The following is a 27,947-nucleotide window of genomic DNA, read 5'->3' as shown; positions in this document are numbered from 1 at the left end:
AGAAATTTATATAACTTTGCTAGTTATATATATAATAAAACCAAATATTTCCCTAATTTATAATTTGCACAAACTCTTTTTATGAACTAAGTAGTTTTACAATTTGTGTAAAAATTTGTTTATATATTTACATGTTTATCTGTTACTGAGGTTGGGTTCTGTTTAGAAGCCTCTGCATACAATTGTACCTAGTTTTCAATAGGATTTGAACTGGGTGAATTGTCTGGGCAAGGAGCAAGAACATTAACTACATTTTTTTGAGCCATGTCTTGACGATTTTTGCCTGATGGAAAGATGCCTCATCATGCATGAAAATACTAAAGTTATAATACTAAAGTATACTAAAGTAAATAATTAGACTTTGTTCTTTAAAATTTTCACATAATTAAGCAACTGACAGCCTCACCTTGTTGAAAAAAGTGTAAACCAGCATAACCACTGGCAGTAATTGTAACCCCAAATGATAATTGCTGTACATTGCTTAATAGAAGCTGCAATATATTTGGATGTGAAGCATAAGTTTGTTGGTAATCATTGATTTTTAACAGTCCAATCGTTGTGTTCTTAGCATATCTAAATATGCTACAACAATCGGACTGTTGAAAGTCAATGATTACTGGACATCAATCAATCAAATCAATCAATCAAATATTTTATTGAGAAAAATTTTAACACAGCACCTTACGATAGAAGATAAAAATGATTACATCACACGTAACTTTAATACATATAGAGCATATAATTGAAATCCTATGATATAACTATTGCCATAATTAGATGTTTTGTCAAATTTTATCAACTCTTAAGTTTTTTTCTTAATTCATAATGATCAATGAAAATAATCAATGCATAGTGCACAAATAAGAGTTAATTAGCATCGATTTAACAATCTGGTCTTTAAATTATGGAAGAATAATTGGAAACCTTTAACAACAACTCAAGTGAAAAACAATAAACTTATTCATAAAACCAATAAAAATATTAAAACAATATAAATTTGAAAAACAATATTAGAATAATATATATTAAAAAATTAATAAACCATTCAAACCTTCTTTAATGGAATCTAAACTTTTTTGCTGCTCAGTTGCAACACGTTTTTTTAATTCACTAAACTCGTGTTCCATTTCCTGTTGGCGTTGGGTTAGCTTTTGCACTTCTGTGTTGAAAATTGAAAAGTTTTCTAAATTAATGGTATTTTTCTTTTTCTTTTTCAGATTACTCTTTGCTAACAATAAAAAAAAAGATGAAAAAATTAACAAAAAAATGATAAAAAAATGTATTTTAAATATGACTCAACTGTTCATCTGACTCATCTGTTCATCAAACTCAAATGTTCGTAAACTTGCTTTAATTTTTGATGTTCTTATACAGATTTGTGGATATTTTGTGTTATTATGGAAATGTTGTGTGAAAAAGGAAAGTTTGTTCATCATATTATCATCTTTATTAAAAGTCATAGGCAGATCATAAGTATCATTAGTAGTAGTTGCACAGATAATGTAACTACTATCAATGCTGGTTGTACTTTAAAATAAAACAATGTTTAACATTGCACAGTTGTATAACAATACTTAATTATGAAATAATTAAAATATAAAAACTATTTAAAAATTTAAATTAATATTAGGTCCTGCCTTTTTAAAAAAGTGATTTAAATGCAGTACATAGGTATGCATAGGCGTGTTTACGGGTCTTGTCTGTCATGCAAAGACATGACCTACGAAATTCGATCAGTTACATTATAAGTTACATTATAAACTGCTATAGCAATCTCTATATAATAGTGTTAGTAGTAGTGCTGTTAGTGACCTTTCCTGCATTTTATGACACTGGGCAGAGGCGTTTACAGGAGATTTTTTGGGTATGTTCAAAAAATACTATGCCCACTTGCACCTCCCTATTTTTTCAAAGAGAGGGGGAGGGGGGACCAGATTTTGACAGGATTTAGTGTATTTTATAAAAATGCTTTAATAATTCTTAAAATGACTTATAACATTGCTAAAATGGTCATTAAAGCTTAAAATATGATTTTTGCAAACTAAAAATTATTATTTTTAAATACTTAGTTGTCCTAATGTTAAATATTTACAGGTTATAATTTTTTAAATATAAGATTTCGCTGTGTAAATTTTTTTATATAACTTTATAAATAACTTTTAATTATAAATAAACTTTATAAATACTTAGAGTCAAAAACTTATTGTAATAACTGTACAATGCTAAATAATGTTTTTACAAAGATGTCTGGCTATTAAAATAGCTGTTTAACAAAAAACAGCTAGAACATTTTTTGAAGTTATACTTTTATTATATTTGAATTTTATTTAAAACACAACTCATAAATATTTATAACAAACTTGTTAAAAACTTGTTTACTATCTAAAGACTCTGTGTGAAAAGCTAAACTAAACCATTTAGACTTTATCTACCATTTTGCTTTGCAACTTCTTCTTACTATTCTCTTATAACCTTTTAGGTGCCTCAGTAAAGAAAAGGTTTGTTACTTGTTATGTTTCAGTATTATTAGATTGGAGTTCATTTTGAAATTTAGGCAGGTAAGTGTAATTCAACTAAACTTCTCATAGGTCAAACTCACATAATAAAGCCTTTGGTTTGACAATAATAAATAATCCTAATAAAGCCTTTGGTTAAATAAAACATATGATATAGTCTTTCCAACTAGTATAACAAAACACTGAAGTTCTGCAATTGTTTTGAAAAGAAACTGAAGATTAGAACGAAGAAATTAAAACACAGGTGCTTTATAACATTTTAAAATTGTATTAAATAAACATTGTGTTTAACTCAGTAACCAGAGAGTCTAGCAAAGAAACAGTGATAACCAAGTTAAAATAATTTGAAATGCAATTTTCAGGCTTGTTTAATGCATATTTGGAGGTGTTGATTAATAATATTTCTACGTATAGAGACAAAATCTTTTAATGTTTGAATAAGATTTAAACTATAAAAAATATCATTATTACTTGCTTGCACAATCCTGTAATTAAAAGAGTTATATTAAAAACATGTCTTGTTATACACAGTGCAACAACAAAATCAAAATTTGTTATTAACTTTAGTAGAAAAAGCAGTAGCAGAGGCTGCACCATTAAATGTTCTATCGATATTTTATGACATTCTTTGAGACAGAAAACCACAGGAATAATCAACTTTTGTAAAGTATCCATGCTACAAGCTTTTATTAAAACACTAATTAAATAAGTTTTTCCTTTATGTGGTTGATTATAGTTTCTATTACGATTATCATGATTCTCATAAAGGGTAAACAATATGGCTAACTAAAGTTTATACTTAATAAGTCTAAAATCTGGATATAGACATTCTAATTTTTTTGCCACGAACTCTTGATGATCAAAGAAAACCAAGGAACAAATACTAGTTTTTATGGATGCAATTATAAACAGCTTCTACTTGTAATAACTCTCTGTCTTCCTTTCTTGTATCCAAAGGATATTGTAATATCAAAAATTCTACGCAATTAATATAAATTTGGTCGCCTAACTTTAAAGGAAATAATGTTTCTCTTTAACTAACTTTTTCTTTAAATTGCTATACAAACATGTGATTTAAGTGATATTTTGAACTAATCAACGACCATGTTATATGTTTCATAAAATTTAATAACTTAATAAAACACAAATTAAGCAGGGTGTATGTCCAAAGGGAAGTCTGAATTTTGTTTTCTATATTTGAAACCTTTTATCTCCTTATTTTTTGTTTAAAATGCAAGTTATTAAAATGGTACACAGTCTAGTGTAATAAAACTGGGGATGTCAATTGATATATTTTGATATATACTTGTTGTTACTAACTAATTTTACCTCCTGGTAATAGTTAAAAATAAAACTTGATAAAAATTCTACTCAGGGTGAATGTTAATAGGGAAGTCCAAAGTTTGATCTAACTAAAATAATCATCTTGATTTTTTTTAAATTAATAAAAGAAAAAATTTAAAAAATAAAGTTCTATATAACAAAAAAATATAAGGTATGTCGATTCAAGTTTTTAATTAAGTTATTTAACTCAAAAGTTAGTTTAACCTCTATCAAAATATTGAATTATTATTTTTTAATAACCGCAAACTTATGAAACCGATATACTTTTATGTTTTCCGGTTTTTAATTAACGGTGCATAATTTGTTAATTAACCATGCATAATTTGTTAATTAACCGTGCATAATTTGTTAATTAATCGTGCATAATTTGTTTAGTTTAAGCTGTAGTTTTAATAGTTACATAAAGTAAAACTTTTTTCAACAACATAATCAAGTTAAAAAATTTTTATTTAATTTATTTGGGTACGTCCAACGATGTAGCAGACATCCCCTAGATACGCCTCTGCAGAGTGTTTAAAACTCACATTTTTAAAAACAATTTACTAATCATAAACGTTTAATCAAATCAAGTGACTTAATATATGGGTAAAAAAATTTGTCTGTAACCAATGTTAACATTGTTTAGATCAAACCACATTTAGATCATATGCGGCAAATAAACCAGACTTTGACAAATGAGATATTGACGCGGCAAACAAACCATGTGATTCAATATATGGGTGATGGGGGTGCAGGTACATAGACATACATAGACATGTCCTACATAGACATGTCCAGACCTTATTTGCAGGTTATGCACAACCTGGGAATATGGTCTGGACATGTCTATGTCGGTATGGTATGCTATGCATGTGTTAGTTTATAGTGTATTATTAATGGAATCACAAATAAAACCCCTATTACTAAACTATTGAGTATTGTTTCATACCCCAACCAACAAGTTGTATGGCTCATTTACTGCTAATGTTATTAAACTAACAAAACTATTGTCAAAACATTTATTAAAGGAACAAAAATAATACTCTTGCTAATAATATTAAAACAAAAACTATTTTGAATTATCAAAATATAAAAACAAAAAAAAATTTGTTCAGTTAGTTTTTTTATGTTTTAATATCAAACTTGCTAAGTTTACCATTGTTATATGGAGAAATTAACTTTTTTTAAATTCAAAACAACTTACAGAGAAATGCCGAAATATTGTCTACACTTGTCACAATATGATCAATGTGAATTTTAGAACTTTGATGTTCTTCATTTACTTGTCTAGAAGTGCACTCATAATTGACTTCCTAAAAGTTACATATGTATTTGTATATATATATATATATATATATATATATATATATATATATATATATGTTACTGTTACCCGCAGTACCAGGAACTAGCTAAATGCTATTGTTTATAATATAATTTAATATTGCAACTCTGAGTTTCATGTGTTACCACAATCATCAGGCAAGTAGTAAAAGTTTAACTTTGCTACTAAAAAAAGTTAAACTTTGCTAGGTAGCAAAATTGAACTTTTTTTTTTCTATTGAACACTCTTATAAGTATACAACATTATACATGATAATATAAAGATATTTTCTTTATTCATATATTTTAAACATCCTCAATTCCAACAAAGCTGCGGAAGATTTAGAAGTTACTGGAACAGAAAAGATGACGTTTATAAAGCCAGATAACGATCAACAAAGATTGCAAATTATATAAATCAGGAAAACAAGATAAAGGGAGCAAATTCCAAAGAACTGATGTTTGAGGAAAAAAAATGGAAGAATAAGAATTTTTAGAGCACTTAAGCAGGTCCAACTATGTTTACAATGCCTTTTTGCACTTTTACGAAAGTGCATCATTCGAAGATTACCTCCAGATATGGCAACAGTATTCCATACAAGGAAGGATTTGAGATTTATAGAAATAAAGAATAGAGTCTGGTGTAAGAAAGTGGGGAGCACAATAAAAAGATGCAACCTTAGCGTATCCCTGAAGTTACAGAAAACGAAATCTATCTAAGGCAACTTTTATACTAAAATTGATAAGTAAGGATTCAATAATGTTAAAGATGTTACCTGATACACTGTAAGAAGTCAGCTTATTGAGAAGACCAGCATGCCAAACTTTATTTTGGTTTAGAAAGGCTTTAGAAATGTTGAGAGCGATAGCCTTAACCTCTCCACATCTACCTAATACACAATAAAACCTATTAGTCATTACCATTAACAAATCAGCAGTAGAATGAGAAGACATATTGATGATCAGAAAGTAAGTTATTAGCTTCAAGATGAGAGATTAAGTGTTTGTTTATTGAAGATTCAAAAACCTTGCTTATGATAGAATGAAGACTAATAAGACAGTAGTTAGACAAGTCAGATGGCTCTCTAGAACTTTTGAAAATAGGGATAACAGATGCCACTTTCCAGCAGGCTGAAAAACAATACTTGAATAATGACTTGTTAAATAGTTTCGAAAATATAGACAACAGCTCCGAAGAACACTTCTACAAAACTATAACAGGTATGTTAATACAACCCTCGGAATTAGGGCTGGCATTCGCACTGCTGACCTAGAAGTGTTTGAGGTCAGTGCAAAATCGCAAACCTTATTTCTAAGTTTTATGGTCAAACCTTTGTTTTACATTTTTTCTACCAACCTGATTCTGACCTCACAGATTAAGAATTATTGCCGACCTTATTTTTCTTAATTCTGAGGGCTGTATATATGTATATATAAAATTTATATATAACTATAAATATATACATGTATATATACATATACATATATACATATTTATAGTTAAAGGATTTGTTTGTTGTTGAGCAAAGTGTTTGTATTCATTAGACAGTGCCTTTTCTGCTCTACAGAACTGTGCTATTTGTTTTTTCGAAAATTTTTAGTTTTTCCCATTTTCCACCCTTAGAAATGGAAAACCCAGGTGGCAAAAATCAGTATTTTTGACACCTACTTTTCTTCGCGGTCAGAAAGCAGGTGACCTGCTTGTGAAGATGGTCACCAAACAAGTTGTGAATTGGCCAAAAAAATGAACTGTTATCATAAGACGATACTCAATCATCTTCACTAAATGGGATTTGCCAAAAATCTTGGAGTCTGGATGCCTCACAAGCTTAACGAAGTCAACAAAGAAAATTGTCTTCAAATTGCTGCTCAACACCTTGCGCGCTATCGAGCAACACACAGCCATAAACGTATTTAAAAAAAAGTTAACAACTTGAAAAATGGCAAATATTATGTGAAAAAAAATTTCTTACAAATGTTCAACTGTGAATTTTTATCTCTCTTTGTTTGAAAATTGGACAAAATTGAAAGATAAAGTGTCAGAACAACAACATCATTTGCCCCAGAGTCATATAGAGTGATAAAAGAAGTCAAGATAAGGAAAATCTTGAAGGAATATTGCTAAAGTCTAACAAAAGTATACCCAGATGCATGGAGGCATTGATCAAGAACAAAAGAGGACAAACAAAATATTGAATTTTGGACAATTGAATGATCAGAAAATGCATCAGTGAAAAATTCTCCAAGTTATAAAATAATTTTATTATAAATGATAGTAATTTTCATGTTTAAATGCAATGATATTGGCCTTAAAAAATGATCCTAATATTTTCATTTTATTTAGAATTTGCTTGCTGTGAATAAGATGGCACATTTTTATGGTATGCTAAACACAAAGCAAAGATCTGGGAAATAAAATATAGACCATTAGTGTTAAATAAAACTGAAATAAGAATATCACTAATAAAAAACTACTTGTTGTTTACAAGCAAAATAAGTTTCAAATTGTTTAAACTTTGATCAAAGAGCCACACATCAGCAAGAAGTTACCATTAGGCCCAAATAAGAAATTATAATTATTGTCATGCTCATGCAAACAAAAAATGTTGTTTATGTGCCAAAAACCTTTGATTTTGCTCAAGAAATTATAGTTAATACTTCAACACATGTCTTTCTAAGACACCTAAACAAGAATTCTTGTAATAATAAATGGCATAAACACACACTGTATCAGAAGTTTATAATGCTGTTTAAAAAGTACTTAAACAGCATTATAAACTTTTTTGAGGCTAAATATTTTATTATCTCAAAATGTCTTGCATTTTAAATTTACAAATACCTATAACTAGAAAAGGCATTGCAATGGCAGTCCCTAAATCATTGCGGTCTGGGAATAGATTATCCCATTGTTGGAGCAGCCCGTTTCACCTCCTTTATTATTTAAATGGTTTGATATTAAAAAATAGAAAGCGAATATAAATAACTTTATTATTTTTATGACAATTTACTTCAAAAAAATAAATTATTCCCATACTTCAACAAAATCGACTAAATAGATTAGTCGACCATAGTCCTATACTTGACCATAGTCGAAGTATGGGAATGACTATAATAAGTTGATTTCAAAAATGTATTCGGCAATTTTAGAAAATATATTCGTCAATTTTAGAAAAGATATTCCTCAATTTTAGAAAATATATTTGTCAATTTTAGAAAATATATTTGTCAATTTTAGAAAATGTATTTGTCAATTTTAGAAAATGTATTCATCAATTTTAGAAAATGTATTTGCCAATTTTAGAAAATATATTCATCAATTTAAAAAAATATATTCGTCAATTTTAGAAAATATATTCATTGATTTAGATTTTTTTGAGGAGCAATTACATTAAGATTCCAATTAGAAATGGATTTTTATTATAAAAAAAGAGCCCAATTGACAAATACAAGCAGAATAAAACATTCTGCACGTTTCTTTTGTATAATAGAACGAAATATTTTTAACGAAATAACATAATGTATTTTTTACCTGATGTTTGCTAACAAATGAAACTTTTAGTAGTAAACATTATTTAGTTATTTTTTATTTTATCTTGTCAAACATATAAAGATCTGATATCATTCATTGAGCACTCTTGCTGAAGAAATACAGAGAATAAAATAAATAAATACAGAGAATAAAATAAATTTAGTTGCGCGTGCAACTAAATTTGTTTTATTCTCTGCAATATAGCAATATACAATATAGCAAAAAGTGGAGAAGTGAAATGCATATTTTTTGATTGGAGAATTGATCAAACCAAACAAATGATTGAACATGATGGCTCAAATGCAAAATTTCTAGTTACAGTGAGAGAAAAACATTACTCTGTTTGTATGGAACCTGGAGGAAAATATTTACTTCACTTTACTCCTGAGAAAGCAACAAAAGTGTTAAACATGCAGAGATTATAGCAAATAAAATTCTCCAATGGTTGACCGAGAGTGGTATTGACAAGTTGCCACTGAGGCATCTTATCACCAACTTAAGCGGTGAAACAAAATCAAACAACAAATAGTCTGGCGTTATTTAGTCTATGCTTGATTTGGCTACAGATCTAGGTATGAATTCAGTATTTAAAACTAAAAAAAATGGTCATCCACTTGTCTCTAGATGATAAAATAATAAATGACTTGTCTGCAGATCAATTTTATAATTATAAAGTTGTTTGTTGCATTGGAAGAGGTATTTTATTGCCAAAATTTTATTTATTACAAATTGGGTCTGTTTCACATTCAAGATGGTTAATTACTGCAAACAGAATATGTAGAATAGGATCTCTAAACATGTAAGGTAAAGATTTAGAAAATTTAAAGTCTATCACCGAGTTTATTGTAGGTGTTTATTTCCTTGTTAGTTTAATATCAAAATTGAACATTCTTAGGTTAAAAGTCCTAAACATGTACTTTACCAGCTGCAGCAACTCAAATATCAGATACAAGATGTTGCTAATACTAAAAAGAATAGAAGTGTAAATAAGATAAAAGTTATTAGAGATGGAAATGAAGATCTACAAAAGGCGATTTTTTTCCTAGACCAAAAAAAACACCTGTTCTGAACTTTAATACTAAAAAATTGGTAACCTAATATCATGGCAGTCACTGATTTGTGAACCAGTCATAACTACTTCTTTAACAACTTCTGAAATCAAGGTGTTTTTATCAAATCCTATGCAGGTGCCGATTTGGTCATGTCATGGATAATCTGTTAAACGTAAAGAGTAAAGCAAGTTACAGAAACTTCAAGTAGAGTGTACACTCATGAAAAGAATAAAGGATTTGTTTGAACTCAAGAGGCAAGCAGAAAGTTAATGACTAAAAATAGTTAATAAGACCTTGAAAATTAGACAATAAAATTATTACGCGATATTAGGCCAAACTGTATTTAAAATACGTTGAAAAATATATTAATATTTTAAAATTAATCTCAATTTATTGTTAGTTTTAAATGCCGGCATATAAAAATTTAAAGTCTAGTTTTAAAATAAAAAATCTTCCTTATAAATTTTATACAAATTTTGAAAGGAAATATATTCATATCAAAATTAGTTTTAATCAACAGCTATATCTCAACTAAAACTTATCACATAAAGTAAAAAAAAAGCTTATTAATATTTAAATAAAAACCGGGTTTTTATGAGAAACCAAAATTTTAGTAAAATATATAAAATCAAAACAATAAGCAAAAGATTTATAATTCAAATTTTAAAACATTATTTGGATTCTCCATAAAATTCTGCAACTTTTAGTAACTTCCTAACTTTTTCTAAAAAAGAGTACATATTTGACACACCCTAATATATATATTAGGGTGTGTCAAATATGCAATATTTATATGTTTTAGTTGAGCATTTTGTGATTTACTATCAAAACATAATAACTTTTAATATTTATCATTATCACTTATATTTTATTCTGTTATTTATTGTTATTAGGCTTAACTTTTTCTTTATTTTTTCTTTTCTATTTATTTTTTCTTTAGTTGAACTTTGTTATGTTATTTGGTATTCACATCTCTCACTGTCGATAATATTTCATTAAAAATATTAGTGCTTAAAAGTGTAGTTAAGGTTTAGGCTGTTTGTAATAAAGTCATTTTTACTACAGTTTAATCAGACAAATCTCAAGGTAAAGCATAGATCGCAATAATGTTTATTTGACATAATAAACTAGCTATTGGTGTCATGGCAACAATATTTTTTCTTTGTCTTATACCTCCTACCCTTTTATGTTTTTTTTTTAATATTTTTATATATATTTGTTTTAAAGTAAGTAAAATTTTTAAATCTTATGATTTTATGGTTATTTTTATAAATGTTACTTTTGTGTTCTGTATGTATAAGGTATACTTTAATGAAAAAATTACTGTTGACTGTGATTTTCTCCTACTCCTTAAATTTAAATTTGTATTTATTATAAACATCTGTTAGTTTATCTATATTTTTATAACATATCCTCCTTTTCAATAGAAATATTTCATATTTCTCTCTGGGTATATTTATTGCTCAGCCTTCAAGCACCGCAGACTACTTTCATTAACCAAATGACTTATTTGTAACTTTCCTTTATCATTAAAAGATGATTTTTAATTTGACTTTCTTTGCAATTAAAAATTTACTCATATTGAATCTCTTATTCAAATCTTCTTCATTTATTATATATAATTAGCATTATGTTTCAACATTATATCAATCTGAATATGAACTACCATATGCTCAAGATAAATAATTCCCAAAATTATGCCAATAATTTTTTCACGGTTTTTTGGACTTTAAAAATTCAGATACAGCTTGTTTTTTTAATAATTTAAAGAATTAGATCAAAAAATTTTATGAATATAGGTCTGTATCATGTGGAAACTTTTTAGATAATAAAGTATAGATAACTTGTATATTCTGATAATTAGTTTTTAAAGTATTAAAAATAGTTATAAGAGTTGCATACAACTTTAGCGGGTGAATGGTATGTGAATTTAATTAAATATTTTCAAATATAGAAGAAAATGTTTTTTAAATCAAATGTAGGTGACTTTAAATTAAATGAAAAAATTTTTTATTTGATTTTATGCAATTAATTTTATTAGTAAATATTTCAAATTACTTTCATGATTTTTAAAGGAATTTCTGTATGACAAAACTTAAAAACTTAATTTATTTTCGCATTACATTTGCTAATTTATAATTTCACACTCACACTCACTGAGAATTGCTCCTTTGTCTAAAATGTAATCATTTTTGTTGTTTGCATCCATCAAAACACAATTAGTACTTAGGTCATTAGAGAAGTTCATAGAACTTCATCTATAAAAATACAATGAGACAGGAAATAATTAAATATTTATATATCATTTTAAACTGTGTTTAATTATGAACATTTTAAGTACTTGTTGAAATATTTTGAATGTTTATTAAAAAAGTTATTTAAATTTTATTATATACATTTAAACGAAAAAATTCAAAAATGGAAAAATTTGAATATTGAGCATATATTAAAACCTGTGCTCTACTTGGAGTTTCAGCACAAGCCATAACCGATGAATTGGTTTTAGTTCATGGTGACCAAGCTCCAAAACAAAGTACAGTTGCTAAGTGGGCTACTTTATTTAAAGATGGTAGAGAGCCTCAAAGATGATCCTTGCTCAGGGCATCCTCAAACTACGTATACGGCTGAGAATATTGAACATGTGCAAGCCATTATTGAAGAAAATCCGGATGCAACATATGATATAATTGAAGTCCTGACATCAATTAATCATTTTACAATCAACGAAATCATTCACAATGCACTTAAAAAAGAAAATTAATGTTGGATACCCCATGAGTTAACCGATCAAAATCGCAAGAATAGAGTTGAGGCATGTTAGAAATTTAGCCCTTTTCAGAAATGGCCTATGGAGACTATGTGATATTATTACAGGGGATGAGTCGTGGTTTTATTTGAGACAAAATGGACACAAGTTTGCTAACTCTAGTTGGGTCAGTGAAGGTGAAAGTCCAAGAACTATAGTAAGATGCGACAGGTTTCAGCCAAAAAACATGTTCTACATCTTCTTTAAAACAACAGGTGTTGTTCATTTGGTTTATGTTAAAAAAGGAGACACCATTACTAGCGAATATTATATGAAAAATTGTTTGAAACCTCTTATATGCGAAATAAATAAGCAAAGACCTAAAACAGGCACTCAAAATTTCAAATTTCTCCATGATAATGCTCGACCCCAAACCATCACAAGTTGTCTAAACCAAGCTGGAATTACAATAATTCGCCACCCACCATGTGACTCAAACCATCACAAGTTGTCTAAACCAAGCTGGAACTACAATAATTCGCCACCCACCATACTCACCAGACTTATCTCCATCCGATTATTGGCTATTTGAATAGATAAAAAAAAATCTTGATGATGAGACTGACATGAAAGTCAAAAAATTCACATAACAAAGCTACTTCAAAGTATACCCAAATAAGAGTATAAAAAAACGTTTGACAAATGGCTTGAAAGGATGCAACTTTGTATAGATAATGATGGAATTATTTTGAACATTTAATAAAATAAAATTAAAAAAAACTTTTTTTTTTTTAAGGGGATTTCTACGAACATTCCTAATGACCTAAGAAATCTGAAAACTAATTTTTTTATGCCTTCGTTTGTTAAACGATTTCTCAATTGTGAAAGAATAAATTAAAAAATCTACCAAGTACTGCTTATGAACAAATCATTTCAACAATAGATTTTGCAACTTTAAAGACTGCTGAATATTTCTGACAAACAACAATGTTCCAATAATTCTTTGCGCTTATTTTGAAAATTGTCTCTTTTCTTTTTCTCACAGTGTAGTCATTTCTCCAACAAATTCAATCATTTCATTTTCAACTGTCTCAGCACTTGTTGGATTTGTTTTGGAGGCTAATTCTGAAAATGAACCAATTATATCAGTCTTCCCTGACCAAAACAGAATCCTTCAGCAGCATGCTTAGGAGTCAATATATAGGCAATTCCGATATTCGAGGTGATAAAGAATTTAAAGCGCTTCATAACCATTTCCTGAATAATCTCCTCATTTGCTAATATCTTGTACATTTCACCAAAATATTAGTACACCAAAAATAATGGAGCATCATTATTTTCAAGTCTTGCGATGATCTTAGAAAGATATTCAATATCTTTCACAAGTTTTGCCGAACAATCCCAGAAAGCATTTGATTTAATTAGTATCAAAATGGCGGCCGAGTTTGTTTTTAAAGCAATTTCTTTCAAAGATGCATTTTCCTCATCCACATGTTGAATTAAAACATACTTTGCCATATAAAGGTCGTTCATTGAATTAAATTGACTGAGCCATCAAGTTGAAACAGGCTATGAGCGAGCAAGGAATATTAGCTGCAATTCTCTTTTCGTCAAACTTTATTTTAACAATGTGATCATTTTTCACAAATTTGATGACTCAGCTTCTTTAATGGTCTTTGAACTTTCAGTAGTACTCAAAATGTTGTTAACAAGAAGATTCATACCGAGTGCTAAACACCCATATGTCGAAATTTTTCTTCAATTAATTTCCAAGCAGCTTTCATTATTGGAGTATTATCAGTGATAATGCTTCTGAACTTTTGTAGGTCGATTCTTAATTACTTCAATGATGGCATGAGCAACAGCTGCAGTGTTTTGAATTATGCCCAATGTGTTGATTAAAGTGTATAAAAACAATTTTGTATTTGGTGCCTTGATACAAAAATTCACAATATGATCACCATCAATATTTGTCCAACCATCACTGATGAGCATTAAATTTCCAAAGGGTTTGAGAATTTCTTCCAATTTAGCGGAGCATTCTGCATACATTTTATCAAAAAGTGAACTTGACAGCATTTTCGCACACAGTATTAATGATGATTCAATGGATTAAGTGCTTTGATCAAATCCTTAAAAGCTTCAGATTCAACAAGACGAAGAGATATTCTAGTTCAGAAAAAGAAATTTGCTAATTTTATATCGATTTCTTTTTTTGATTCTTCAGGATTCATCACATTGTCAACTACTTTATATGTTTTATTTAAGATTAAGATGTTGTCGTTAAAGTTGATTGATGATTTGACTTTTTTGTTTTGCAAACCATCATTTCTCATCTTCATTAGCGTTTGGACATGATGTTCGCTTATGTGCTGCGACGCAATCTTTTGCCCATTGAACTGTCTTTTGGCAGGCAATGCAAGTTCTCTTTACTATATAGTTGCAAATATCTATTTATTGTAAGGTTTTCCATTGTCTTTCTGTTTGAGGAAAAACATCTAATTAACCTGTAAACTTTTAAATTTTTAATTGTTTTACTTACTTCTAAAACTATAGCAATTTTTTAATTAATAACTTTTAAATCCACTATTAAAAGTTTTGATTGTGGAATTAAAAATTATTAATTATAAATGTGCTTTTAAAACAAACAAAAAATCATCAGTTTTAATTTAAAACTGATGATTTTTTTATTTCAAAAGCATATTAATTAAAAATTTCACGAAAACTAGAATTAAAATTTTTTTGTGCCTGTCTGTCTAGTCAAAACAGTTTAACGGTTTTTGATAATTTGAAGCTGAAAAAAAGTTATGCGCATAACTTATTGATGAATATCTGCGCATACAAATTTTTACGAACCCTTTTTTTATGTAAAAATGGTTAAGTTTCTCCATCATAGATTAAATTATGTTACAGCAAGCAAAAACTTCACTTTTTATTTAGGAAGTGAGAAGTATTTTTGTTTAGGAGAATTCTTTTCACAAATTGAATTAAAACTCTTTCTTTCTGATTTATAAACATAAATTATGTTTTTGAATATCGGCTTGGTAAAAAAATCTATCTATTTACACACATTACGATTTTCTGTTACGTCACAAAATCTTGTAACAAGACTCGCAGCTTTTAGAGTATAGAAGTGAATACACTGATCAAGAGGCCACTACTTGTCGCTTGGGAAGCAAGTACTCTACCAATACCGCTTGATTGATTGGTACATTATGAGTGTATTTGTTTCTGTGGTTTCAAAGCTTGATAACAGGTCAAATTTCAAAGCTTGATAACAAATCTACAGAAGTGCTCATTGCTGAAACTATTTTTCATCACAAAATGGTATGTTTACTGTTGTATATTTTATGTTGTGTAAACCTTTTCCTTGCAAAGTGATTATAAAGTAGTCCTAAGCAAACCAGTAAGATATTAAGAACAAAGTCATATATATGTGAATATATTTATGCATTTATTTCTTTAAAAAAAACAAGAAACAACATACCATTGGACCACAAGAGTGGCGCAAAAATTTCTTTTGCTTCATTTTGTCCTTTAACTTTAAACTATTCTCTTCATTGACCATAATAGATGCAAACATCATATTAGAAGTAGCAAGGGTTTGTTGATGTATGTTGCAGAATACCTGATTTAATCGTCCAATATATATGTATATGAAAAAAATAGTCATCAGTATAAAATATAGACCAAATGCAACCTGAGAAACATATATGTTGGTTTCTTCAAGCGATTTATGAGGATATGATTTCCCAAATATTATCAACCACATATTGTAAGTCTGCAAATTAAATAAAAAAATTCAGGAATAAAAAATACAAAAGTGTTTGGGCTAGTTTTCATTAAACTTTTTATTTATTCAAATATGAAATTAGTAAAAGGAAATTTTTTACAACCAAATGCCCTTCCTTACATTAACTTGTTTTGCAGATCAAAACTGAGTATTTTATATATATATGTATGTATGTATATATATATATATATATATATATATATATATATATATATATATATATATATATATATATATATATATATATATATATATATATATATATATATATATATATATATATATATATATATATATACATATATATATATATATATATATATATTAGGGTGTCCCAAAAAACAACATTTTCGAAAATAAAAACAAAAACACTAGGTTAAAAATTTTTTTGAATAAAAAATATTTTAAGGGGTTCCCCAAGAGCCTCTAGTATTTAATGGGTCCCTAACATTTTCATAAAAAAAGTTTTTCAAAAATATGTCAACCTGGTACTCATATAAAGCGAAATTATATAAAAATTTTAAAAATAATATTTACTTCGAAAGAAAATTATTTATGGTTTTATAACATTAAAAATTTCATCATCAGTTTAAAATGACCAATATAAAATTTTTCAATATATAGGTTACAAAGTAATTAAAAATCCATTAAAAATTGCTATTCAAAAAAAACTTTTTATATACATAATTAAAATAAAAATATAATACAAAGGAAATAATAAAAATACACTCAAATTTACAGTTAAAATTTATTATACAAAAGGTATTGTACAATAAAGGACAGGATGTTAATATAAATTAAATTAGAGCAATTCAATAACTCTGTGCCTAACTTGTTTGTTTAACTCAGGGTTCTGCCATTTTATATAAAGACTTTCTTTAATTTCTAATTCAGTTTCCCTATCGGCAGAATCCATAATGGTAAAACATTCTGCAATTGCTTTATTAAAACAACCAATGTTGGATTTCATATGTTAAAACATATGTGATTTTTTATCTTCCTTAAAATGTTCATCAATATATTGAGAACTTTGTCGGACAGTTCATCCTATGTAACAAACATTACAGTTTGCACAATTAAATTTATAAACAACGTTAGATTTTAAACTTCTGGGAATAATATCTTTTAATGAAAAAAACTGTTGAATTTTAGTAGAAAGAAATGCCAATTTTATGATAAATTTTTACTGTTTTGCAAAGAAATATGTTACCTGTTAAATCTCCCTGTCTGTGCACCCAAAATGAGGGAGAATTATCGCATGTTGTGTTAAATATGATTTTCAGGGAGATTTAGTAAGTAATTATACCCCTGCTATTGCTGGGGTATATATTACCTATTAAATCTCAAAAATCCACCTATTTTTGCACCTCTACCAACAATAGTGAATAGGAACTGAGCTCAATAAATACTACGAATATAGAATATTAAAACATAATGTAAATATTAGGAATTTAGATCTAATACTGCTGAACCATTACCATCAACATTAGCATTTGTAAATCCTGCAGCTATAAGATCCTACCCAAATCCTAACATTTGGAGCCCTTTGTTACGACTTAGGGTTTATTAATAGTAATGAGGCAATTGCTTGGACTATTAAATTGTGTACCGAGTACTATATATGCTTTAATTCAAGTTCTTTAACAAATTTAAAAATGACATAAGTACCAAAAACTATAAAATGCAAAAACCATCATTATAACCAAGTTCTTTAAATCTTTCACTAATATTTGTGGTTTTCGAAGAAACTTTTTTTCTATTGAGTTTTATCTCTTCCAAAGTTCACCAGACCTACTTGCTTTTTGTGTGACTAATTTGAGTTTGGCTGTCTCATCTTGTGATCTTAGCATTGATCCTTATCTTCCTTTAATTCATAAAGACTCCAATAGTCACATGCTTGGCCGGGGCATTTACATTCAAAAGAATTCACCCATTTGTAGGGAAACTAGGTTTGAATCCACAGACTATTCTTTTATGTGCTTTCATTTAGCACAACTTCACTCTGTTACCTTTCTCATTGTTCTATATCGCTCTCCTTCATCTCAAGACTGCACTCTTTTCAATGTTATTTCTGATCAAATTGACCAAGCCCTTTCTCTTTATCCATCAGCCAATATCATTGTTGTTCGTGACTTTAATGCTCATCACACTGAATGACTTGGTTTAGTGACTCTGCAGGTGTTAAGGCCTACAACCTTTGCCTTTCTCAATCTCTAACTCAAATAGTGAACTTTTCAACTTGCTTTCCTGGCAACCCAAATCATTTACTTTTTCTACTCAACTTATTACTTGTTATTGATCCTAGTTAGTGCGCAATTTCTCCACATTTACCCATAGGTACTTCTGATCACGGTTTGATCTCTCTAAAATTCTCTCTCAACAATTCAAAATCAAGCCTCACTTTTCTTCATGGTTTTCCTCACATTGTATTGTTGCAATTTCCAATCAAAACCATTACTTTCATATTTATGGGCAAAACATTTCTCAAAAAAAAGGTGTCTGTTTACTATTGCTAGAAACCATTGTAAAAAAGTTCTATCTAACCCTAAAGCCCCTATTCTCAGGTCATGAAATCTCGTATTTTATCTCAAAAATTAGGCTCTCCTGACTTCTGGAGAATCTTCAACAGTATCCATAATAAGGGCAAATCTGTTATTTCACCTCTCTTGTATGGTTCAGATTTTCTCACCTCACCTAAAGACAAAGCTGAATTGTTAGCTAAGAACTTTTCATCAACATCATCTTTTGATTCTACAAGTTGCGTTCTACCTGATATAGCCGACAAACAGATTGATCCATTGCTTGACATTCATATCACTCCAGCTTCTGTCTCTAAAGTGATTTCCCGCTTAGATTCTTCTACAGCTTGTGGTCCGGGCAACATACCTGTTATAAGTCTTGCAGAAGTGTTCTTTCGAAACTATTTAAAAAGTGTTTCTCACAGTCTTGTTTTCCAGCCTGCTTGAAATTTTTAAAAATTCTGGAAAACAATCTGACTAGTCTAACTACTGTCCCATTTGTGTTCTTCCTATCATAAGCAAGGTTTTTTTTTCATTAATCTCTCATCTTAAATCTAATAACGTCAATCATTATCTTGCTCTCTAAACTTTATCCTTTCTCTTCCAATAACTTCCAACAAGATTTTCCAACATCTTCGCTTTCAACAAGGTTGCTTGCAGCCTTGTTGAAAGCGAAGATGTTGCAAAAAACAAAATTCAATCTCGATGAGTCAGGTAAAGAGAGTGAAGATGATGAAAATGACACTGATAATTAAAAGACAGTGATATTACAATTGATGGGGACTAAGCAATTATTAATTTTACAAAAAATAATTATACACAGATATGTTGGACAAATATTTAGTGAATCTGAAACAGGATATGTCATCAAATTCGCCAAAATTATAACAATAGATCTTTAAGATCCTATTGAAGACGATATTAGAGCATTTGCAAGATTTTCAAATAGTGAAACAATTATCTGCTTCAAAACTATCATCGAGGAGATTGATTAGTATTGAGATTCCAAATTCATTGTTAGAGGTTTGATGCCAGCAATAGCCCAATAAATGAAATTGGTAAGGAAACAGGCATGAACTTCCTGGTTAAATTCTTCTCCACCATGTTCTGTAATAAGACTGTTAATTCTGTAATAAGATTAGGTATTTTTAGAACACCAAAAAAATACACACCAAAAAATTGAATTTTGGTGTTTTGTTATTTATCAGAAGTTGATTTAAGTTTTATAGAAAATTTAATAAAAATTTTATTGTCTAGTGATTTATTTAACTTGATCTTATTATATTTTATTATATTAAATAAAATACTATATTATTGATTTTATTATACAGTATAAAGAATTATAATAATATTGACTCGATTAAACAAAAGGGTTTAATCGAGTCAATATTACTACCTCAATAAAATCTTCATTCTTGCAACAATTCTCTTTCTACAGTTGATGTTATTGGCATTAAGTGTGCTGGACCTGACCAAGCCAATCTTTTAATTAGTATCGAGACCTTTAAGCAATACCTTTTAAAACATCCAGTAAGTTTTTATTACATATTTGTAACAAGATATTACATTCATAATAATGCTTTAATTTAAAGAGCTGAACCAAGATATCTAAATATCTCAGGTGTAGAATTATTTCGGAATTTTTAATTTTTATTAAAAAATATTTTAATTAATTTCATTTATCTATTAAAAAAATATGAATATATATTTTTAATAGATAAATGAAACATGTGTTGAATACATCAATAGTACATCAATATTGTAAATTTATTATAAGGCAACAACAGATTATGTCAAATCAATTTTATCAGCAAGAGTCTTAACTATTTTGGCTCGCCAGGCAATTACCTGGCAGGTTGTTCATAAAATGATTGATGTTTTTGGAAATTACCTACTCGTAGGCATAAACAAGATGTTGCTAGTCTGCTAGGACAACTATTTAGCATGAAGGCTCATCACACTGAATGGCTTGGCTCTAGTGTCAGTGACTCTTCAGGCGTTAAAGCCAACAACTTTTGCTTTTCTCAATCCCTAACTTAAATAGTCAACTTTCCAACTCACTATCCAGACAACCTGAATTATTTACCTTCTCTACTCGACTTATATCTTGCTTCTGTTCTGATCATAGTTTGATCTCTTTGAAACTATTATCTCATTCTTCTTCATCATCTGAATCCCCCTATAACTGCACCTCTTACAACTACCTTAAAGCTGACTGGGACTCTTTCCGTGATTTTCTTTATGATGGGCCTTGGATAGAAATCTTTTGTCTTCCTGCTGACAAATGTGCTTCTTACATAACTTCATGGATTCAGGCTGGTATGGAATTATATATTCCCTCTCAACAATACCAGGTCAAGCCTCACTCTTCTCCATGGTTTTCCTCACATTGTGCTGCTGCAATTTCCAATCGAAACCGTTACTTCCATATCTATCAGCAAAACAATTCTATGTTTTGATGATAGATATCACCAAAACATAGTATGATTCAGACTTTGTCCCCTACCTAAAGACAAAGCTGAATTGTTTCCTAAGAACTTTTCATCAATATCATCTCTTGATTCCACTAGTTGCATTCTACCTGATTTAGCCATTAAACAAGTTGATCCATTGCTTGACATTCATATCATTCCAGTGTCTGTATCTAAAGTGATTTCCGGCTTAGACTCTTTTACTGCTTGTGGCTAGGGCAACATACCTGTTATAGTCTTGCACAAGTGTCCTCCAGAGCTGTTGTCCATACTTTCAAAATTATTCAACAAGTGCTTATCAGAGTCTTGTTTTCCAGCCTGCTGAAAAGCGGCATCTGTTATCCTTATTTTCAAAAATTCTGGAGAGCGATCTGATTCATTTAACTACTGTCCCATTAGTTTTCTTATTATTAAAAACAAGGCTTTTAAATCTTTAATTTAAAAAACACCTAATCTCTCATCTTGAATCTAATAACTTTCTGATCATCAATGTGCATTTTGATCTAGTCGTTCTACAGCTGATTTGCTAACAGTAATAACCAATAGGTTTTATTGTACATTAGATAGAGATGGAGAGGTTAAGGCTATCACTCTTGACATTTCTAAAGCTTTTGATAAAGTTTGGCATGCTGGTCTTCTCCATGAGCTTTCTTCTTACGGTGTATCAGGTAACATCATTAAGATTATTGAATCCTTTCTTTCCGCTCCAATTCCAATAGTATAAAAGTTGTCCTCGATGGATAGCATTCTTCTTCTTATTCTGTAACTTCAGGGTTCAATCTTTGGCCCTATACTCTTTTAATTAACATTAACAATCTTCCAGATATTCTCACATCTAAGGTGGCATTGTTCGCTGATGATACTACCATTTATTCTTGTCATGATAAGAAACTAACACTCTCCGATTGCTTGATGGAGCATTTGAGCTTGAAAAGGATCTCACTTCTGCTACAGAATGGGGCTCACAGTGGCTGGTGAACTCAATTTTAATAAAAACTCAATTTTTTTCAGCCAATCATTACTGCAATAATTTAGATCTTCCTATATTTATGAACGGTAATGTACTCGATGAGTCATCTACCCTTCATCTTTAAGGATCAACTCTTACTTCCGTTCTTTCTTGGAAACCGTATATCAAATCCATTTCAAAATTATCATCTTTGTAAACATAGTTAGACCTGCTCTGGCAGCCAACCTCCAATCATTATCACATCATCGTAATTTTGCTTCTATTTCTCTTTTCTACAATACTATAATGGGCACTGCTCTAAAGAGCTCTTGTGCCATCTACAAAAATTCATTCTTGTGTTACTTGTTATTCAATTAAGTCTTATCCTTTTTATGTGACTGTTCCAAATGCTCCAAAAACTCTTATTCCTTTAGTTTTTTTCCTCAAACATCAGTTCTTTGGAATTTGCTTCCTTTATCTTGCTTTCCTGCTTCGTATAATTTGCAGTCTTTTAAGTCATCTGTCAATCATTATCTTGCTCTACAATCTTCATTTTTTCTCTTCCAGTAACTTCCAACTCTTTTAGTGATTGCTTGCAGCCTTGTTGGAAGCAAAGATTAAAAAAAGGATGTTAAAAAAAATATATATATATATAGTTTTTGATGCAGTGACATATTCAGGATTTTTGCGGCGGGGTAGAAAAAATGCAGAAGAGATTGGGATGGTAAGTACACTTGTTGAATATTTTGGTTATAAAATTAGCATTTTAAATGTTTCTGTTTATTTTTTTAAATTAATGATTTTTCAGATGAGCGTAAGATTTATAATTGGAAAAAAAGACACCTAAACTGTGATGAAGCTACACATGAAATACAAAAGGACAGAACTAGAGTTATTAAGTAAAATATTTTTTGTATTTTGTTTCATTTATTTTTTTACATTATAAAAATTGTTATCATGAATAAATTCTTTGAATTTAACACTGTTTAATTATTCCGTTCAATTATTTAGCTTTTAATGATAATAATGAACCTTGTGCATCTTCCCAAACATCTGCTTCATCAGATAACTTTAAAAAACTTTATGGGTCCCCCAGAAAATTAACTGATTGTGTTGTTTGTAAGGGTAAATATTTTTATTGTGACAGAGAACATAGTTTATGATTTCTGTTTAAGATTATTTTGTCATTATCTAAAATAATTTAGAAACTGTTGTGTTAAATTAACCACAATTTTTTTTAAGCTTCGGTCAGTTATTTTTAGAACAGCTGTGTACCAGTTTTTTAACTGCACATTTTTGATTAAGAATAAAATTTTATAAAAATATTTCTTTTTAATGTTTCTTTCTTTTTATTGTTTCATTCTTGTAGGTAAAGGTAATGATAATAGAGGAGATGTAAAAAAGCTTGCATATTTATCAAGTGCTCGTACACACAAAGTTAAAGAGTGTGTATGAGCACTTGATAAATATGGATCATGAATGAGTCACCTACATTGTCTACCATATTAAAAATGTATCCAAAATTTCAGACAATGCCAGAACTAGTAAGTTTTTTCTATAAATCACCTTTTTTTATATTCTAAAACATGTGTTAAGTTCTAAACTTTTGAAAAACCATTTACATTTACAAAAATAAAAATACATATATTTAAAAAAACACATGTTTTTATAAGAGTGAATGGAATTTTTTGATTTCATGAAATTAACATTTCATGAAGCATGTAACATGATAATGTACAATATATATTTTAAATTACATTTAGATATTAAGCTTCAAATGATGTTTTCTGACTGTACTACAAATTTCTTATCAGTATTTCGGACAGAAATTTTAGTCCCAGCATTAGAACTAAGCAAAAATAAATCAATAGAAGTGATAGCAGTAGGTGTCAAAAAGAGGCAGTAATGGTTTGTTTCCTTCTTAATATTTTTTAATATATATTTTTGCATTTTTTCCAGAAAGAATAAGCTTCTAAGAAAGTGTGCATAATGTGTAATAGATAGAGTCAAGGTAATTGTGCTAGTTAGGGTAAAGAAAATCCTGTGGCTCAAGTGCATTGGGCATATTTGAATTGTCCTATGAGTGGGTGAGATGTTGGTGGGTGGGTGGATGGGATGTGGGTGGTGGGTGGGTGGTGGGTAGGTGGGATGTGGGTGGTGGATGGGTGGGATGTAAGTGGTGGATGGGTAGGAGGGATAAAATGATACAATAAGAGAAATGTACTGCGATAAAAGTATATTAAGACGAATGAACTACAAGAAAAGTGTAAACCCTGGGTTCTTGTTTATTACAAGCGGTGAACAATAAACCTTGTGTTCTTGTTATTCATATTACAACTTAATTATATTTTTAAAATCTAAACCAAAACATGACTGTTCCATTTATTCTATTTTAAAGGTTGGCATGCATATCATGCTTGCAAAATTATTTCACTGCTACTGAGAACAACTATGAAATGGAAAAGGATTTCAGGTCTGGAGTTTTTTAACCATTTAATGAGAATTGTTGAGGTTATTTTTTATAGTTTTCCTAATTCAACAGGAATTTCAATTTCTATTTGCAAATAGATGAGAAAAATTTAACTATAGTTTTTCTATCCATATTATGTAATAATTTGATAAACAATTAGCTAGACATAATTTCCAGTTACTAATTTTTAAATTACTTTTAATGAACTAATTATATGCCATAAAGGGGTGTTCAAATAATATAACTCTCTTAGTCACATATTATTTGAACACCCCTGGTAGGGGTAGCTACAGTGTTAAATGACTAAAAAACTGTATGACTTATTGTTGAAATAGCAAATTTTAACAAAAAATGTAAATTTAGAGATATACTTTGTTTAAAAATAATGTCACATAAGGAAGGATAAAATTTCACAAAATGTCACATAGTTGTGGGGAGGAATTCTGAAAAGAACCAAAAAACATACTATTTGAACAGCCTATTAAATGATTATTCCTGATGTTTATAAAGGACATCAAAATGAAATAAAGCAAATGAAAGTAAATATAAAGGCATTAATGAGTTATAAAGTGTGAATATAAAATAAATGACATACAAATATACATTCAGAAATAGTAATAAAAGTTTTATGTTAAAATCCATGTTTAATAAAGTTTTTTTCTACACAATGACTATGTGGTATGATTACTTTATATGGCAGCACAAAATAAAAATCTGAAATAGTTATTATAGCAAATTTTTTTTTTTATCCCCCTATGATTATTTTTTATATTTCAGCCAGGAAGTTCCATGACAGAAGTTGCAGAAAACTGTTGGAAACCGCACCCATTGCTACTCATAAGAGGTAACGCCAGTGACAAAGTTTTATTAGTAAAAATAGCTGCTGAGAAATCCCTAATTACAGCTGGGTCATCAATTAAAGAAGGTATTGAATGGTTGTTTAAACTTTTTTGGTGTTTTAACTTGGAGTATACAGAAGAATGTGCGACTTTTTTTTAATTTTTGCAATTGGTTTACAATCTTGGAGAAAAACAGCCATTTCCAGCATCAGTGTATCAGCTTCATGCCATGTTGAAGATAGTTAAGAAATAAACACTTAACAGTGCTCAAAAGATGAACACTTGATATATTCTTTATGTTGAACTAAACCTGAGTTTATATATATATATATATATATATATATATATATATATATATATATATATATATATATATATATATATATATATACATATTATATAAATTATTTTTTTAAATTTTATATTTGTAGCATCTATTTTCAAAGTGTAATAAATGGCATTATAAACATATTATAAATTTGACTCAACGTTTTTTACTGATTCTAACATTTGCCATTATGAAGAACTTTATATGCAAAATTCATTTAGTTATTTGATTATATATAATGAAATAAATATTCTAAATGCTTCAGGAAATTACATTATTATAACTAAAATTAGAAACATTTTCCAATGTTAATATTTTTATTTCATTTTGAAAAATTATTTCGTTACTAACATACTAAAAAATAGTTACAAAAAAGCCCTCACTTCATAGTAAAATTAAAACGTAAGAAAACAAAACCTTGATATTTTTAACAGTCTGTAAACTTTGCCTAATGTTCCGTAAAATAATTTAATGGACGCTGTTATATTTTTACTCTGTAAATTTTACAGACAACTCACTTCAAACACTCAGTTCAAAAACAAGAGATTATTCTGTTGAGAATTCTGTTAATTTTAACAGACTCATTTTTAGATTGTTTATAAGGTATACAATATATTACACTGACCTGTTGCCACAATTTAAAACAAATAGGCAATGTCAAATAAATAACATTCAATGAATCTTATTTATTCAATGAATAGATAAGAAATTATTATTCAGAAGCATCTTTAAGCTTTTAAATAAATGCATTAACATTAAGTATATACATGAAAGATATAGTTCTATTTGTAAACACAACCCTGCTTTACTTTCCTGTTGTAAATATTAATTTGGTTTAAATTGATACTTTTTCGAATTACTTTAAACCTATCATTCTTAATATACTTCTATTATTCTAATACTTCTATAAATTATTGACTTTGAGAGAACAGATAGTAAAAAATAATTATTTTGACAACAAATTATGTCACTATTAACTACTTGTAACTTTCATGCAATTTATTCATATTGTCTTAAAACTGAATCCATTCAATTAATTGCATATATAATTAAGGGTTTTTTAAATTAAACTTAATTGACTTAATTCTTCTCCTTTTTTAAATGGAGAACGTGTTTGTTTCTATTTTTTAAATGTCTTATACTGTTTTTATTATTAAATTTTTTTTTCTTTAATTCTGATTTTATTTTTGTCTTATCGACAAATTTATTTATCAGGGATTGGCGCAGCAACGTGGACATATATTGACTAATTTAAATAGGTAGAACATGCAAAGAGTATACATAAATGGACTGACTTAATTAGGTAAAACATGGGAGGAGTTTATGTACATCAACTGAGGGTTTTGGTTTAACCAGGCAATCTTTACACTAAATAAAAAAAATTTAAGTTTCCTTACTTAAATTTCTTTTTGGAATTATGGAAAAAAACTTTTAAACAACCTTGCAAGGATTGCAAATTATATATATATATATATATATATATATATATATATATATATATATATATATATATATATATATATATATATATATATATATATTGATTAGTTGTTTATGTATTATATTATATTAAAATAATATAAAAACTTGAACTCTTTAACGTAAAACAGTGCTCAATATTAGAATAATAGAGCAATAAATATTTAAATTTTGTTTAAATGAAAAACAACAAATTAAAGATAAACAACTTTACAAATTTTTAGTTTCGACATCAATGATTTTTATCCTTCAATAAGTGAAAACTTGCTTAACATTGCAATCAACTTTGCCAAACAAAATCTAATAATAAATACTGAATACAAAACATTAATAAGACACGCAAGAAAATCTTTACTTTTTAACAACTAAGATGCGTAGATTAAGAAAAAAGGTGGCCTCTTTGATGTAACAATGGGTGCTTACGATGGTGTATGCAGTATGTAAGTTAGTAGGAATTTTTCTTTTATTCCAACTTTCGTAGTATTATAAAAAAGATGATTTTGGTCTAGATTGTGATGAAGGGCTAGCAATATTTAAAAACAAAAATGGTCAGCAAATAGAGAAAATCAAAAAACATCGTGTAAAAATTTTTAAAAGTAATGATCTTCAT

The 27,947-nt window shown here is 28.5% G+C and overlaps 1 protein-coding gene across 2 annotated transcripts in view; it reads right to left on the bottom strand.

Annotated features, from left to right (window-relative positions):
- LOC100206166 (transient receptor potential cation channel subfamily A member 1) overlaps positions 1-27,947 on the bottom strand; it is a 68,964-nt gene that overhangs the window by 2,444 nt on the left and 38,573 nt on the right. The window contains exons 8-11 of one of the 2 annotated variants that reach the window (XR_010637478.1): positions 15,977-16,270; positions 15,560-15,883; positions 5,044-5,152; positions 1,127-1,228 (exon numbers count right to left, since the gene is read on the bottom strand). Coding sequence is in view for 1 of the 2 variants with exons in the window: in XM_065792753.1 (XP_065648825.1) it covers positions 1,052-1,228; positions 5,044-5,152; positions 15,977-16,270 (580 nt within the window). In the remaining variant the exon portion in view is untranslated. Of the gene's footprint in view, positions 1-1,051; positions 1,229-5,043; positions 5,153-15,559; positions 15,884-15,976; positions 16,271-27,947 lie in introns of those variants that run through there. The other variant, XM_065792753.1, reaches the window with a different exon arrangement.

This window comes from Hydra vulgaris, chromosome 03 (assembly GCF_038396675.1).
Source record: "Hydra vulgaris chromosome 03, alternate assembly HydraT2T_AEP".
Classification (NCBI taxonomy): Eukaryota; Metazoa; Cnidaria; class Hydrozoa; order Anthoathecata; family Hydridae; genus Hydra; species Hydra vulgaris.
Note: the sequence above shows the minus strand (reverse complement) of the source record. Positions and strands in the feature narration are given on the sequence as shown.